Source organism: Oryzias melastigma, linkage group LG11 (assembly GCF_002922805.2).
Source record: "Oryzias melastigma strain HK-1 linkage group LG11, ASM292280v2, whole genome shotgun sequence".
NCBI lineage: Eukaryota > Metazoa > Chordata > Actinopteri > Beloniformes > Adrianichthyidae > Oryzias > Oryzias melastigma.
Genome location: NC_050522.1, coordinates 25,629,606 through 25,645,976, shown reverse-complemented (window position 1 = coordinate 25,645,976; position 16,371 = coordinate 25,629,606). Strand labels below are relative to the sequence as shown.

At 40.1% G+C, this 16,371-nt stretch overlaps 1 protein-coding gene across 1 annotated transcript in view; it reads left to right on the top strand.

Moving 5' to 3' along the window:
• Positions 1-16,371, top strand: part of LOC112162635 (RNA-binding motif, single-stranded-interacting protein 3) — a 430,787-nt gene that overhangs the window by 183,669 nt on the left and 230,747 nt on the right. The window contains exon 4 of the mRNA XM_024298468.2: positions 109-266. Within this exon, the coding sequence (XP_024154236.1) occupies positions 109-266 (158 nt within the window). The remainder of the gene's footprint in view (positions 1-108; positions 267-16,371) is intronic.

Below are 16,371 nucleotides of genomic sequence, written 5' to 3'. Positions count from 1 at the left end.
TGCTAAAAATTCATTCTCCCTGGGTACCAAGTGTGTTCAAATTTTGGCGAAAATAGAGTCTCACTATTCAGTTTGAATTAATGGATTCTTGTGTCTTCATCTTCCCAGCAGCCCTATGCTCCACCCCCTCATCCCATGGCTCCTCCCAGCCCCAGCACCAACAGCTGCAGCCAGGGCGGCGCGGAGCAGCTAAGTAAGACCAACCTATACATTCGTGGGCTGCCGCCCGGGACCACCGACCAGGACCTCATCAAGCTTTGCCAACCGTGAGTCCTCGGATTGAAACCCTGATCATAACGCAGACATGGATTAGATTCAAACAAAATCAGGATTAAAACATGTAATGGAGAGAATATCTTTGATTCAAATCTTTGATGAACGTTTCTTTTTTATAAAAACTCTTGTGGTTTTAGGGGTCATTTCAACGGTTTTTGTGCATCTTTTATCAAAATAGAATCATTACAATGTGTAAGGATTAAGTTGGAAAGATTTTTAGATATCTTAACGCTCGTTATAGCGAGATAATCAAGAACAAAGAATAAAGCGTTTGTCTCCCTTCATGAGACGTCGAGACTTTAGCTGTTTTATGTCCCTTTGTTTTGAGGTGAATGACAAAAACAGCAGAAGAAAACACTCCACAAAATTTGTTTTTTTATTCATTAGTTTTCAATCAATGTGTTTCTTCAGGGATTTTAAGGAAATCAAAGAAAGGGGGGGGGGTGATATATAAGACATAATTAAGACGTTTAAAGAGCGTAGATGCACTAAAATAAAAAAATGGACTGAAAATTTTTTTTTGGGAGAGTCTTTTCTCCTTAAAGTGTCTTAAATGGTTACCAAACCAGGAAGTTGGAGGCTGACTCCACCCACAACCGAAATTTGAAAATCCAGTCAAAGGGGCGGGGCTTGGGGGGCAGGACTATTATCATCACTGGAGCTGCAGATCATGATGTCACACTTCTGAAACCTACATGGTTTGACCAATCACAAAATTCCACTGTAATACATCAATTCAACCTGTAGGGGGCAGCACAGACGCGATTTTTGACTATATTTTAAAGAATTAAACAGTTTTATTTCGATTTGTCAAAAAATTTGGCTATGACCAACAGACAGCACTTTTAAAACCCAATTTGTAGATGTCAACAGCAACAAAAGTTAATTTGTGGTTTGGTTACCCTTTAAAATGAGATAGTGGATCTCGTTTTAGCGAGATAGTGGATCTTGTTTTAGCGAGATAGTGGATCTCGTTATAATGAGATAGTGGATCTCGTTATGATGAGAAAACGATTAAAACAATGAAGTTTCTTTTCTCGTTATAACAGAATAGTGGATCTTGTTCTAGCCAGATAGTGGATCTCGTTACAACGAGATAGTGGATCTCGTTTTAGCGAGATAGTGGATCTCGTTATAGTGAGATAGTGGATCTCGTTATAGTGAGATAGTGGATCTCGTTATAATGAGATAGTGGATCTCGTTACAGTGAGATAGTGGATCTCGTTTTAGCGAGATAGTGGATCTCGTTATAATGAGATAGTGGATCTCGTTTTAGTGAGATAGTGGATCTCGTTATAGTGAGATAGTGGATCTCGTTACAATGAGATAGTGGATCTCGTTTTAGCGAGATAGTGGATCTCGTTATAGTGAGATAGTGGATCTCGTTACAGTGAGATAGTGGATCTCGTTATAGTGAGATAGTGGATCTCGTATTAGCGAGATAGTGGATCTCGTTATAGTGAGATAGTGGATCTCGTTATAATGAGATAGTGGATCTCGTATTAGCGAGATAGTGGATCTCGTTATAATGAGATAGTGGATCTCGTTACAACGAGAAAACAATTTTAAAAAAGTAGGGTAGGCCGCTTTCGACTCCCATATCCTGCGTGATCCAGGAATTGGAACACATTTGCATACAGCATCAGATTGTGATAGATGTTTCGCTAAAATGTTTACACAAATACAAAAAAATGATCATTTAACAAATCAAATGGAACTTTTTACGCATTTGACCAATCGGATGGAGCCCTTTCCTGTTAGATGCCCGCCTCCTATGGATCGGAGGGTCATTTCGATGAATAAAACTGAATGTATCCGTTGCATCAGTAATTGTTCATGTCATCGGCGTATTGATCACTAAAATCGTAGTCGTATCGCTGGACTCTACTTTTATGACTTCTAATAGATGATGAATCAAATATTGTACTCAATCCGAAATCATTGTTGTTCCGAGAAGTTTAACAACTTTCATGTACAGTTTTATAAATCCCGATCTCTTAGTCTCACCATGAACGGTGAGACTAAGCTGAGCCGTCGACTTACAGGCTTCAAAGAGGTGCATAACTTGAACGCACCATTTCACTTCCGCCGGTGAAGTGAATTGAAGAGATGCACCCTCATAAAGCTGCAAAATGTTCTGGATAGAGAAACGAGGCTCACAAAGCAGGCTGCACACAGCTCAATAAGGCCTAATAAAAGCTAGATTGGACCACCTCCCCGAGGATTCACAGACCAAGACCTCATCAAGCTGGAACACACAGTCACACGGGCCGTCTTTTCCTCCGTCCGTCTCTCCCAAACACACACAAGCAGCTTTGTTCAGCTTCATTAAGTCCCTTTCACTTCCGAAATGGTGGAAAGGGGGTCAAGATCATTAACGAAGACAAGGCCAGCAGATTGTGAAATGCAGGCCACGGAACGGCCCGTCTGGTTGCGTAACCTTTTCTTGGCCAGGCTTCTAGAAATGTCCTGGTCAAATGTGGCCAATTATTCAATGATGCTTTGGAGACGGGAACATGTTGTCCGGTATATTGGGTAATGCTCCCAGTAACCATGTCATAAGTCATTCATTTATTCTTGAAACGGGCCCATCAAGATTCCATTAGGCTGAAAGGCGATCCAACAAGATTTGGAAAAGCACTCAGCGTTTTGACATTGGCTATCTCTTGTTTGGCCCGTGGCTGTGCACAGCTGGAGCGTTTCAATTCCATTTCTAATTCCATATGATCTTAAATATTTTAAGTCTAATCATTTGAAAGGGCAAAGCGTGTCACAGCTTATGTAAAATACTCTGGCTGAAGCGCCGCATGCTAATGGGATGCTTTTCTCCTCTGTGCCGTGGGACTCCCCATCGGGTCCTCTGGTGTTCAGCTGTTTCCTTGCCCCCATCTTGTCTCCTATTGCCCCTTTTTTGGTGTGTATTGGCTTCCTAGGAGCCCCTAAGGCCGCCTGAGGTGTGCTATGCTAGTGAAAACTCAATGCCACTGAAACTTTAATTAGCCAGGCCGTGTTTCAGTGGCAGCATTTTAGAAAAGGTCATGCAACTGTTCTGCAGTCTGCAGCACCCCGGTCCCCCTCAGGTTGCACCGCCGCTGCCACCACCGCCACTCTCACGGGGTGACTGAATGTTAAACAGAAAAGCTCAATGGAAACGCGCCTACGTCTTCAGGATAATCAAAAAATGAGTTCAATCTGAGTTGGCTAATCTTCGTCAAACCGGACCTGGCGGCTCCCCCAGGTTGACCTCGTCGCCCGGTCGTGTGTTCTCCGCTAGTGCTGCCATGATTAGTCGACTAATCGACGACTGATCTTCAATTTAAATAGTCGACGACTAATTTAATAGTCGATTAGTCGTTATTTTAGATTGTATGGAGTCGGAGTGTAGTAAAGCTAAAAGTTAAAATGGCTTTATGCTAGCTTTGTGGACTATTTTGGCATTTATTAAGGTTTTTGAGGCTAATTTGTAGTTTAGCTAATATTTCAGCTACATGCTAACTATTTTGGCTAATTGAAGATTTTTTTTCTTTAATCTGTTTTGGAGTTTAGCTAATATTTTAGTAACATGCTAGCTATTTTGGCTAATCAAGGCTCTTTTGTTTTTTGTTTTTTTAGTATGTATTGGAGTTTAGCTAATATTTCAGCTACATGCTAACTATTTTGGTTAATCATAGCTGTTTTGTTTGTTTGTTTGTTTTTTAGTATGTGTTGGAGTTTAGCTAATATTTCAGCAGCATGCTAGCTATTTTTGCTAATTCAGGCTTTTTTCAGTTTTTAAGCTTTTTTGGAGTTTGGTTAATTTTTCTCATGCTAGTTATTTTGGCCAATTTAAGTTTTTCTTTTTTCTTTAAGCTGTTTTGGAGTTTAGCTAATATTTCAGCTACCTGCTAGCTATTTTGGCTAATTTAGGCTTTTTTGTTTTTAGGTTATTTTGGAGTTTGTCTAATTTTTCAGCTGCATACTTGCTATTTTGGCTAATTTAAGTTTTTCTTTTTTCTTTAAGCTGTTTTGGAGTTTAGCTAATTTTTCAGCTGCATACTTGCTATTTTGGCTAATTTCAGCTTTTTTGGGAATATTTTGGAGTTTGGCTGTTGTTTCAGCAACATTTTAGTGGTTTTGGCTAGCTTAGGCTCTTGTCATTTTTTTTAGGCTAAGTTCATGTAGCTAATATTTTAGATGGCTATCAACTTCAGGGTTTTCAGCTGTCATTTTCAGCGTTTTCAGGTATAATTTTCAGTGTTTTCAGCTATCAATTTCAGCGTTTTCAGGTATAATTTTCAGCGTTTTCAGGTATCAGCTTCAGCATTTTCAGCTATCAGAACTAGCATCTTCAGCTTACAGTATTCACACTAGTATTACCACATGTAATGCTATATATCTAGTTTTTAGTAAGTTTAAACTAATGATGTTAAGATGTGTGCTTTACATCCATTTTCCCGATGACCCGATCAGTCGACTATTAAAGTAATAGTTTGTAGCAGCACCAGCAGATCCTTGTGCTGGCAGCCAGACAAGCCCGAGCTCATTTTTTGGGCCGGGGTTTGTGCCGTCACACTCTAGCGGCTCTCGCTCCCCTGTTCTCCGCTATCTCAAAAGCAAACAAGCTGCCGCCGAACTGATGCATTCTTGACAGCAGGCCATATCTTAGTTGCTGATTGGAGGCTGCCGCTGCTGCATATCCCATCGGGTCTGCCAAAACAATAAATGCTTTCTACTGTGAGTGTAACCCCATCCTGGTGAACTCTAATACCGTACTGCCAAGATCCTGTCAAATTCTGGTCCAGCAGCTTGTATTCGGTCCTTAAAGTTCTCAGATCTTCATGTGGAATGCAGAAATACTGTTGTTTGGATTTCTCAAAATGATTTATTTTCTTTTTCACTTCTCTCTAATTTGTTCAGTTTAGCCAATTTATGATTACAGGTGTGAAGTCCGAGCCAAAAGATCAAAGCGGAAACTCTTGAAAGAGAATCTGAGCAAAAAGCCTTTGTTTTAGTTTATTACTTACAGCCTCAAGGATAGAGGAAGAGTTAGAACATGCGTGTCAAAGTCAAGGCCCGGGGGCCGGATCCGGCCCTCCACATCATTTAATTTTATTGTTATTAATGACCTGATGTTATCTTGTGCTCATTTCTAACTTGAATAATTTTGACAAAAAATATATTTTTATGGAGAGTAAAATATTGAAAGTTATTTAAGGTTTAAGTTGATTTATTCTGGAATAATATTCCTGCCTTTTTATAATCATGCTAAAAAGTTACAGTTTTAAAGTTTCAAAAATGTAGTGTTAGAGTGTTCAATAAATGTCTATCCTGTTCGGCCCGCGACCTAAAGTGTGTTTTGGATTTTGGCCCCTTGTGTGATTGAGTTTGACACCCCTGAGTTGGAGGAAGGAATAGTCGAGGATCAAGACCCTGATTGGAGGAGAACGTATCCAAACATAGAGATGGTTCAGTTTCTGCTCTTATCCATGCTTTAAAGTACAAACTCAAGCAAGCATCTTGATTTGACATAGCTTTAGTCGTGTCCACCACTCCAGGGGGGTTAGCCCGTACAGAAGTTGTGGGTTGTCCAGTTCGTGGAAGGTCATAGAGAAGACGAGCGCAGGTCTTGCAGTTTCCTTGAGGCTCGTACGACCATGGAGAATGGACCGTTGTCGTTTGTGTGGTCAGTGTATCATTTGTGAGGCTGTTAGTAGTTGCACAGACTTATGACACACTGAGCTCTTACGCCACACTCTAGTTGTTAGTAAGGTGAGAGTATTGGCCCCTCACCGACCTCAGAGGGTGTCCATGTGGTGGGCAAGTGTCCATGCTCTAATTTCCTAACAGTCGGGCTTGCACCCAATGGGCTTCTTGCCCAATCTGCAGGGTTTAGGGGGTTTAAAGAAAAGAAATAATCCACAAGACACACATGTGCATCACCTACTTAAGCCTTATTTACCTTTGCGTGCTGCACAAGTGTTCACTACTACAACCTGTCACTCGTTTGGTTGTTGAAAGAAATGTGCAAAAGCATTTCCTCTCTACTGGGTCACCTTACAGTCCATGATGTGTTTTCAATGGGCTTGACCATTTCTCACCTGCAAACTATGAAGTCATTTTTGTGCCACCATATTCCAAACAAAAGTCACAGTTTTGAGATAAAATTAAGATTAAAACTTGAATGAAAATATTCTCCTGTCTCTCTCCAGTTAGAGCTAACGGTACGTTCACACCGACACCAGAAACACGTTCAATCAACCACTTCCAATGAAAACTCCACGTAAATGGGTTTACATGAACGTTTCTGCTGTTGGGTTTAAAATGTTTGTGTCCCATGTTGATACTAAACATTTTAAGTCAGTTTTTGAGCTCTACGTTCAAGACGTGCAGCCGTTGAAAGATAAATCTATCCTTGACCAATCAGGGAGTCGGAGACTGTGGTTGTTTGGGTGCATCCTTTTTCAAGTCACGGAAGTAGCAACTGTTTGAAAATTGGTAATAAAAGAGACTAAAAGTTGCAGTTCGTGTCCGGGCGGATCATTAAGACACCAAGTCTTTCAAATATCGGAATAAAGCTGTGAAACAAAAAGTCTGGACTAAGATTCTCATGTGCTAGGATGTTGTAGTGACAGTCCAGTTAAGGAACCAACTTGACGTGGCTTTTATGAGGTGATTTATTACTAGTATGACTAGTATACTAGTCTCTTCTACTTCTATTGGTTTGTTTTCCATGCGAGCAAAAGTAAACACTGAAAACTATCGAGTCTTTCACTGGTGGCTGGAGTTGCGCGCTGGAGCTGCTGAATGAGTAATTAAATGGATTCTAGGAGGTGCTTAATCTCTATTTTATTCATCTGGCTGGGTGTAGGGTTCTCCCCCAGCCGTCACCCTGATCTATGGCTGCAGAGCTGAGGCCAGAGCAGGGCAGAGGGGGGTTTGTTGGCTGAGAGGACACACTACTTCCCTGGCTCGCTCCGAGTGCGTGGACGGATGGATGAAGCGATGGCTGTGAGAAAAATTCTTTGGCCTAACCTACTATTTGAGGCAGCGGGCCGGCTCTAAGCCCGACACCAACTGAGCGGTGCAGCCAGCACATCCGAGCCTGCGGACAAAGCCAGCACAGCCCCGAATCACTTCAGTACAGTCTTCATGAGCTGTTTCACCGTCCATAAATAACTACACGCCCAAATGTTCTGCGTAGCAACAACTCCCGGAGATCAATACGGAGGAGTTCAATAAAAAGCTGAAAATCCGGCGAAGCTTTTCTTTCTTCATTAAGACAAAAGAATGATTCATATTTCTGCTGCAGAACTTCCAACTGCCAAAAGCAGGAGCGACCTTAAAGCCCATGACGCCACCCCCTCTGCTTTCACGCCTTTGTCTCGCTAGTCACCATCAGCAGCTTTTGTGGTGAAGCAGATGCATCCTCAGTGGGGACGGGTTTGCACCGGGCGCTGACTTTATCATACAAATAGAGTGAGGCAAATGAAGAGCTAATTACCACCAATTGTGCAAATAGCCTCTTCCATGTGTGCTGGGGGAATAGTGGAGGAAGAGAGCTTTGCTAAATAGAGGAGGGGAAAAGAGAGATGACCAGGGGACCACCTATTATTATGGAGTAGGTACTCATCAGTGCCAAATTATCCCTAATGAATCTCCATTATAGGAGCCACCGCGACACGTAACCCCGCTTCCAAAAGCTGATGGAGGGAGAAAAACTGTGGCCAAAAATGGGAAACATCAAAAAACCAAGAATCTCGTCGGCTCTGAGTAAATGATCTGCTTTTGTGTCGTCTCTGAAGTTTGGAAATGGCTTTCACTCACTGTTATTTAGCTATTTGGGAAGCAGAACCATAAAAAGTTCTCAGGATGAAGCGAAACTCCAGTATTATCATACGATTCGCTGCTTTTACTCACTGTTCTTTAAATTACTGTAACTCTTTCACTCTTTATGCAATTAATGTAATTAAAAAAGATTCTCAAAGCTGAGAAAAGCAGCTTTTCACTTTACTGGAGTGAAGGATGGGGTCAAATCAGTGAAACTTGAAAAATAGACATTGTAACTGAAAAAAATGGAAATTTGAAAAAAATGTTTGTTTCTGCACAGAACCATTTCTTTTGGAGAAAAACAACCTCTTTTTAGAGAATGTGTGAAAATGAGCTCAGAAAAGACAAAAGCGTCAGAAACAGAAACGTTGGACGACAAACGTCTGAAATGTTCTTTGTCAGGGTTCTCTTCTATGTGCTCCAGCTCTACAGTGAGTCTTCACTGAGTTTAGACCTTTGTGTTGAAGCAACATTAGATGTTTCTATTTGGTTTTGTTTAAGTTGGGTTTTGTTTTTCTTCCTGCTTAAACTGTGTTTTTGTCTTTTTGTGTCTGATAGAAATGTGGTTAGAATGTAGAATCAAGAATGGAAGAAAGATGAAAAGACTTCTTTCCTTTTTCCTTGAGAGGGTTTCCTCCAGAAAAGAAGAATCTAGAGCTGATCGCAGTGACGCTTTGGGAGAACTGTCCCTTTCAGGGTCACAGAGACCCTAACATGACTGTTAGGACCGTCCATCCGGCTTGGAGTTGTTTGTTTGAACTGTCTATTTTTATTAAGCGACTCCAACTCAAAGTCCTGTTTGTGTGTGTTGCTTAAAATGTTGCTACTTGTTGTTCAAATGCTGAAATATCATTGATAGAAGCTGAAAACGCCGCAGAAACCTTGAAAAAAAATGAAAAATGAATCATATTTTTGCTGTGATTTAAGCAGACAATGTTTTTCTCCATTGTTGTGATTTAGATCTCATTCAGAAATCGAGATACTCCTAAAGGATTCACTTACTTTCTGTTCTAGCAGGGGAAAAAGATTGAACATTTATTAATTATATTAATACATTAATGAATATTTAAAAGTTAAATCTGCTCACTAAAGACTGATAATCCCTTTTGGGGTCATGGGGTTGCTGGAGCCTATCCCAGCTACTGTAGGGTGAAGGCGAGGTACGCATAAATAATGTAAATATACTAAACTAGCTAAAAGCTAAACTTATCGCATCATGCTAACATAAAAGTTAAAACGGCTGAAAAACCAGGAAAATCCAAATGACCTGAAATGAATAAAGGATAATAAAAACAAACACATGGACGACACTAATACAAGCTGAATTAAAAAATAAGAAATAAAACTAGTCAATATATCTGGGAAAATGATCCGTTGACTTGCCAATTAAAACATTTAATTCTGATGTTTTCACTGAATTACTTTTTAAGCCGAAGAAACAAATGTCTAAAAAATATATGTATTTTTCCTAAATTAAATAATCTGTAAATAAGAATAATTAGAGAAACAGAAGCAGATGTTGACTGCTGGGCTAGTTGATAAAATCGATCTGAATTGATGTAAACTTAATAGATCAGTAATCGATCCATAAAGTAGAGATAGATCGATCGCATAATGTTGAAGTCAGCTAGCTTGATGCTAACGTATAATGGAGTTTTAAATAGAACCGCTAATGCTAACGCTCGGCCGACCTGAGCGTTCTTTGCAGACTAAATTAACATTTATATATACATTTTCCAAACTCTTTTAAGGAAATGACTACGGCACATTCTGTAGTCTTCTTCTAGAATAAGGTGTAATGCTATAGCGCGATCGCCACCTAGTGGCCAAACTGAAATGCCATTGCAGGAGAAGCAGAACAATCGTTGGAGCTTCTCTGTTTGAGAATCCCTGTAACCCTGAATGATATTAATAATCTCATTATTTTAATAATACATTTTACAGTCTGTCAACTGGATCAGTTTAATATGAAAATCTCCAAAATATATCAAGATTATTAATATATTTCTAAACAAATGTGTCTAAAGGTGTAAACTCAAAATTGAATTGTGAGAATTGAAATAATGTAAAAAAGAATCAAATTGATTCTGGAATTTATTGGTGATACTCAGCCCTAAATATTACTACAGTAAATGTATCCTGTACAGAAAAGACGTCTATTTTAACGACGAACTCTATATCAAAGATTTGTGTTTGTTTACTCAAAGTTTATCAGTAGTTTGGATTTGTTCCTGCAGCCTTACCTCCTGTTAACTATGGGATGTGGGTTTTCTGGTGAATATTTTTGTTTTTTCTCACTCCTCCTCCTCCTCCTCCTCATGGTCGTTCCTCTCAGGCTCCAGCAGAGCTGACACAGTCATCCATTGGTCAAACCGACTGAAGGACGACGCCCCTTTTCCTCCCCAACATTGATTTTGTAGCGAGGATGAGGCCAGAGGCTCATTCAGCCCAAGGCTGCGTTTTGAATTATTTATCCTCCATTACTGTATACATGACACATGGATAGTTTGCTTATTGAGGCTCTGGAAGTGCTCGTCTTCATTTTAGATTATAGTTAACTTTGTTGACATTTAATCTTAATCAGATCTGTTCTCAAAATACTTTTATTTTGGTGTTTATAAACTTTGCTTGGTTATTAAAAATGTTTTTTTCAAAAATCTCGTATAGTTTTCTTCATTTTTAACTCACTTTTCATCTGCAAAATAGAGCTGCCACGATTAGTCGATTAGTCATGACTATTAAAATAATCGATCTAGAACTCAATTAGTCGTTTTTTTGTTTTCTTTTTTAAATCTCAAAACTACAGTGCATCTTGTTTCAATTCCAGAAACAAATGAAGGAAAGAAGCTGCAGGATTTATTAAAGGTTTAATAATTTAGCATTTAGCTTAAACGCTTTTTTAACCTAATAATGGTTAAGATGTTTGCTTTAGATCCAGTTTACGCTTAATCCGATACGTCATAAAAATAATCAGCAATTAGTCGACTAATCAGGAAAAACATCGGTGATTGGTCGACTAATTGGGAAAGTAATTGTAATCAGTCAACCAATTGGGAAAATAATTGGCGATTCGTTGACTAACCGAAAAATGTTTTGGTGATTAGTCGACTAATCTAGTGAATAATTGCAATAATCAACTAATCAAAAAATCGTTGGTGAATAGTTGCCTAATCAAAAAAAAAAAAAAAACGTTGATTAGTTGACTACTTGTGGAAATTATTGCGATTAGTCAAGTTATCGGGGACAGTTGGTGATTGGTCAGCTAATTGGAAAAATAATCACAATAAGTCAAAAAAATGGAAAATAATCAGCGATGTGTTTGCATGTCATCTGCCCGCAGTCGCCTCCCTGCAGTTGTCTGCCCGCAGTCGTCTGCCCGCAGTTGACTGCCCGCAGTCGTCTGCTTACAGTTGTCTGTCTGCAGTCGCCTCCCTGCAGTCGTCTGCCCGCAGTGGACTGCCCGCAAATGTGTGCCCGCAGTCTTCTGCCCGCAGTCGCCTCCCTGCAGTCGTCTGCCCGCAGTCATCTGCCCAGCAGTCATCTGCCCCCAGTCGCCTCCCCGCAGTCGCCTCCCCGCAGTCGTCTGCCCGCAGTCGCCTGCTTGCAGTCGTCTCCCTGCAGTCTACAGCCCGCAGTCGTCTCCCCGCAGTCGCCTCCCTGCAGTTGTCTGCCCGCAGTCTTCTGCCCGCAGTCGTCTCCCTGCAGTCGTCTGCCTGCAGTCATCTGCTCGCAGTTGACTGCCCGCAGTCACCTGCTTGCAGTCGTCTCCCTGCAGTCTACAGCCTGCAGTCGTCTCCCTGCAGTCGTCTGCCCGCAGTCGTCTCCCTGCAGTCGTCTGCCCGCAGTCGTCTGCCCGCAGTTGACTGCCCGCAGTCGTCTGCTTACAGTTGTCTGTCTGCAGTTGTCTGTCTGCAGTCGCCTCCCTGCAGTCGTCTGCCCGCAGTGGACTGCCCGCAAATGTGTGCCCGCAGTCTTCTGCCCGCAGTCGCCTCCCTGCAGTCGTCTGCCCGCAGTCATCTGCCCAGCAGTCATCTGCCCCCAGTCGCCTCCCCGCAGTCGCCTCCCCGCAGTCGTCTGCCCGCAGTCGCCTGCTTGCAGTCGTCTCCCTGCAGTCTACAGCCCGCAGTCGTCTCCCTGCAGTCGTCTGCCCGCAGTCGTCTGCCCGCAGTTGACTGCTCGCAGTCGTCTCCCTGCAGTCATCTGTTCGCAGTCGTGCTGCGTCTGAGCCTCGGGTGAAGCAGCAGGAGCATCTCTGGCACCAAAAGAGCGATCAACGTCGAGGACAAAACCTGGACGTTATCTCAGCATCCTCCCTCTGTCCTCCTCCACTTCCCTCTGCTGACTCCCCGTTTGAAGCTGTGTCTGGATAGCGGTGCAGATGAGATGTGTTCATTTGTGCGTATCAGACAGCAGTACATGGCATGTGGGCTGACAGGTTGGACACTTCCAAACAAACAGAGGCGATTTTGTAAAGGTGGCACTGAAAAAGAAAAAAAACAGTGTGTGGAGAGCAGGACGGATCCCGAGGCAGAGGGAGGATCTATCAACATCTTAATGCTCCCTCCTGTCACTGAGCTGCTGCTCTCCTGCATCAATAAGAAGCTGCAGCTCACAGCAACAAACGTCTGCATCAGATCCATTTCTATTCAAATGATGGTCTTTCCCTCCAAATTCAAATCATTATTGTTTGAAAAAGTGATTTTAAATTCATGAAGGACCTCTCTTTGGTTAACCTGTCACTGCAGTGGGTCTCCTATACAGATAGAGAGACACTTGACCAAAATGTCGTTTAATTATCCAAAAACAAGTAATTTACAGAAAACGAAGGTGGTTTTTGTTAAATATTTTACTTTCAAGTTTTTAAACGTGTTTAAATGTCCAGATCAGACTCCGAATAACTATTGATTAAATAACATAAAAGATCAAAAATATACCTCTACACATGGTTTTCTGGAGATGAATTTGATTCTATTGATTAAAAAGCAAAAGCCTTTCAAATTTAAAACAAAGAGGTCAATTCAAAAATAGAAAAAAAGAGTTTTAGGCCCTGAAATTATTAAAAATAAATGCTTTAAATTTACAATTTTCCTGTTGTGATAATTTGGATATGATCGGTGGCCGGCAACTACTGTAGCAAAAACTATTAATTATGGTTAATTTGTGTAGATTTCTGAATAAATCTTTTTTTATTATTGATTTACAGCCCTAGTAAGGATCCTAATTTATTAAAAAGTTAACATTTTGTCCCTTTATTGATATATTTTTTTTCTAAAATGAGAAAAAAAAAGTCCTTTGGATAAAAAATCTGGAAAAAATAATAATTTAAGCCATCAAAGTCTGTTTTTTTAAATCTTTTTTTGTAAATAACATCAATCATCAATATTGACAAAACCACCAAACTGTTAAAACTGGAACAATCAGAGCTAATAATGAGTAGAATCCTCGGCCAGCGTCAACAGATGTACGAGGAGGCGTTCCGGCCAAGACGCCGCAGCGGTCCGTTTACTCGACACGGCGGCGCATGTTGTGCCTTTATGTCCTCCGAGGTCATAACGTTGATTGCTGACTCGTTCATCATCCTGTGAGCTTTCCTTTGGTCGTCGGCAGGAAGAGGGAAAAATCCTCGACTGGAATCTTCCAGAATTCTTCCCACGTTGGAGGAATTACAGTAAAAATCCGCCGGTTTACTGCGAGCTCGCCAACAGAACTCTGGGGAATCCCGGCAAAGATAAAGTAATTCTGCAGAGAGAGAGATGTTGGCTAAACCGGAGGAAGAATTATCCAATTTGCAGAGGCTTTTTGATTTATTGCTTTTTGTTCCTGCCAGCACAACGCTCGGCTTGATTTACAGTTTGCTGTTGTTTGTTTTTCAGTTCTTACAGGATTCTCACACCGCCGTCATTCTGAGGTGGTTTCAGTGGAACTAACACAACGTCTTGTTTTGGCTCATAAAAGATCCTTTCTGTTGTGTTGAAGCTCACACAAAGGTCTAAAACCATAAAAAACAGAGTTTTTATGGCGTTCTTTGATACATTTCCATTGTTCTCAAATGTATTTAACAAAAGCTGATTATGTCTCAAAGTTCCTCTCATTGGTTGAAGATTTCATGTTTTAGTTTGGAACAGACTTAAACCTAAACTAACTATACTTTGTGTTTAGGAGAAACGTTAATTTATGGTTGAAGAGACGATCCTTTGACTTGATTAAACTTTTACTCCTTTTTGGCCCTTTTTGTGTCTAGAAGTAAAGTATCAGCAGATTCAGGATTAGTAGAAGAACCTGATACATCTGTCTGTAATGTTTAATTTCTCCACTTCTTGTTGCTTAAAAGTGACGAATAAATCGACGTAGAAGTCCCAAATATGTTCCTGTATCTCAATCTCATGTTGAGATACAGTCTTTCATTTAAATTAAGTTCATATGTCAGTTGTCTAAAAAGATCAGAAATTGAAAAAAAAAATCAAGTTTGTGTAACTTTGGTCTACAGTGTAAAGCAGCCATCGATTAAAACATAATGACTTTCTTTAAAGTGATTTATAAAAGACAGAATTTACTGTTTTGACTGTATTAGATAATAACTTTTTACACATTTATCACAATTGGAAAAAATAATGTAACAAAGAAACTTTAAGGTGTTTAAATAGTTAATAAATTAACATTTGAACTTATTTGAACTGACATAAACTTTAATTTATTTTGTAGTTTTGTTTCTTGTAGTCAGAACAGTTTTTTTGCTTTTTTTCTTGCATTTATATTTGTTACTAATTATGCATTTTTTTATTCTATTCTTCCAAAACATGTTAAAAATAGTTAAGATTCATTTATTGATCTTTTATCAGGAAAAAATGACTCAACTGCATTATTTTATTAATCGGATTCCAGATACGATTTAATTCACGTTGGATGTTCTGACCGGAACAATAAATGAAATAAAGATTATTTGGGTCTTTGGTTCCGAGTCGCCAACAGTTGGACTGTTTAGCATTTATCACCGTCTGAAAACATAATTATTCACAAAATGAGTGTGGAGAAACCAAGCTGACTGAGGCCCCGAAATGAAGCCAGTGATTAATGGAATGAAAGTTGTTAAATATCTGAGAGTTTGACGATCATCACGACTTCCTGAACATGAGGACCCAGAACCACATGGGACTCTTTGATCCCTTTATCGTGGAGAAGAGGCTTAACAAGGAAAAATACTTGATAAATTAAGTCTGATAGAATAAATCAGAAGTTGATGGGTCAGTTAGTTGTTTGTTTGTTTGGTCAGTGGGATGGTCGGTTAATTGGTTGGTTAGTTAGTGGGTGAGGTACTGGGTTGGTTAGTTAGTTGGTTTATGGGTTGGTTGGTTGGTCGGTTGGTTGATTGGTTGATTGTTGGGTGGAAGAAGTGGTGAGTTGGTTTGTTGGTTGGTTTGTTGGTGGGTGAGGTACTGGGTTGGTTAGTTAGTTGCTTTATGGGTCGGTTGGTTGATTGATGGGAGAGGTGGTGAGTTGGTTTGCTGGTTTGTTGGTGGATGGTCAGGTTAGTTGGTTGGTAAGTTGGTGATAACAGAGTCAAGTTTTAAAAGTATATAATTTAAAGATAAAATAAAAGTTATAAAACTAAATAAACGATAACTACTATGTTGACATATTAATTTTTTCTATTTAAAGAAGAAAAAGACTCACGGCACAACCAAACCATAATCATAGAAATCCTATTTCTGATTTGGTTTTCTTACATTTTGAATTCAAGTGAATCTGCTGGAGGACGTTAATTAAAACAGGAAGTACTTTATTCTGAAAGGAACCTGTAGGTGTTGTCAAAAGAGAAGAATTTAAAGTTGGTAATTGTAGAAAAATATGTCTACAATTCAATGATTGTAAATGTTTAAAAACTACCACTAAATGACTTTAATGTCCAGGTAAACGTTTTTCTAAAAGGTCAGGAGGGAGTTGGCGGCTCTCACTGGAGTTTGGTTTGGTCAAATACTGGATTATTTTATTGTTAAAGTTTCAGACTTGAGTCATAAAAGCATTTATACCGATGCTACAGAACATTCCACACAGCCGTCCATGGTCAGAGTAAATGATACTGACATAAAGTGTGTTTTCATCATCATCATCACAGCTGTTTGATTTCATTTTTATTCTGTAATACTGAAAACAGAACAAACAGAAGAAAACTCGACATCCACAAACACTCTCATCCGGCCACATCCACAAAGAGCCGTTCGCTCCGATGACGGAAATAGAAATCGCCTTGATCCTTTGATCCGACACTCGACAGAAAGACAGAAACTCTGG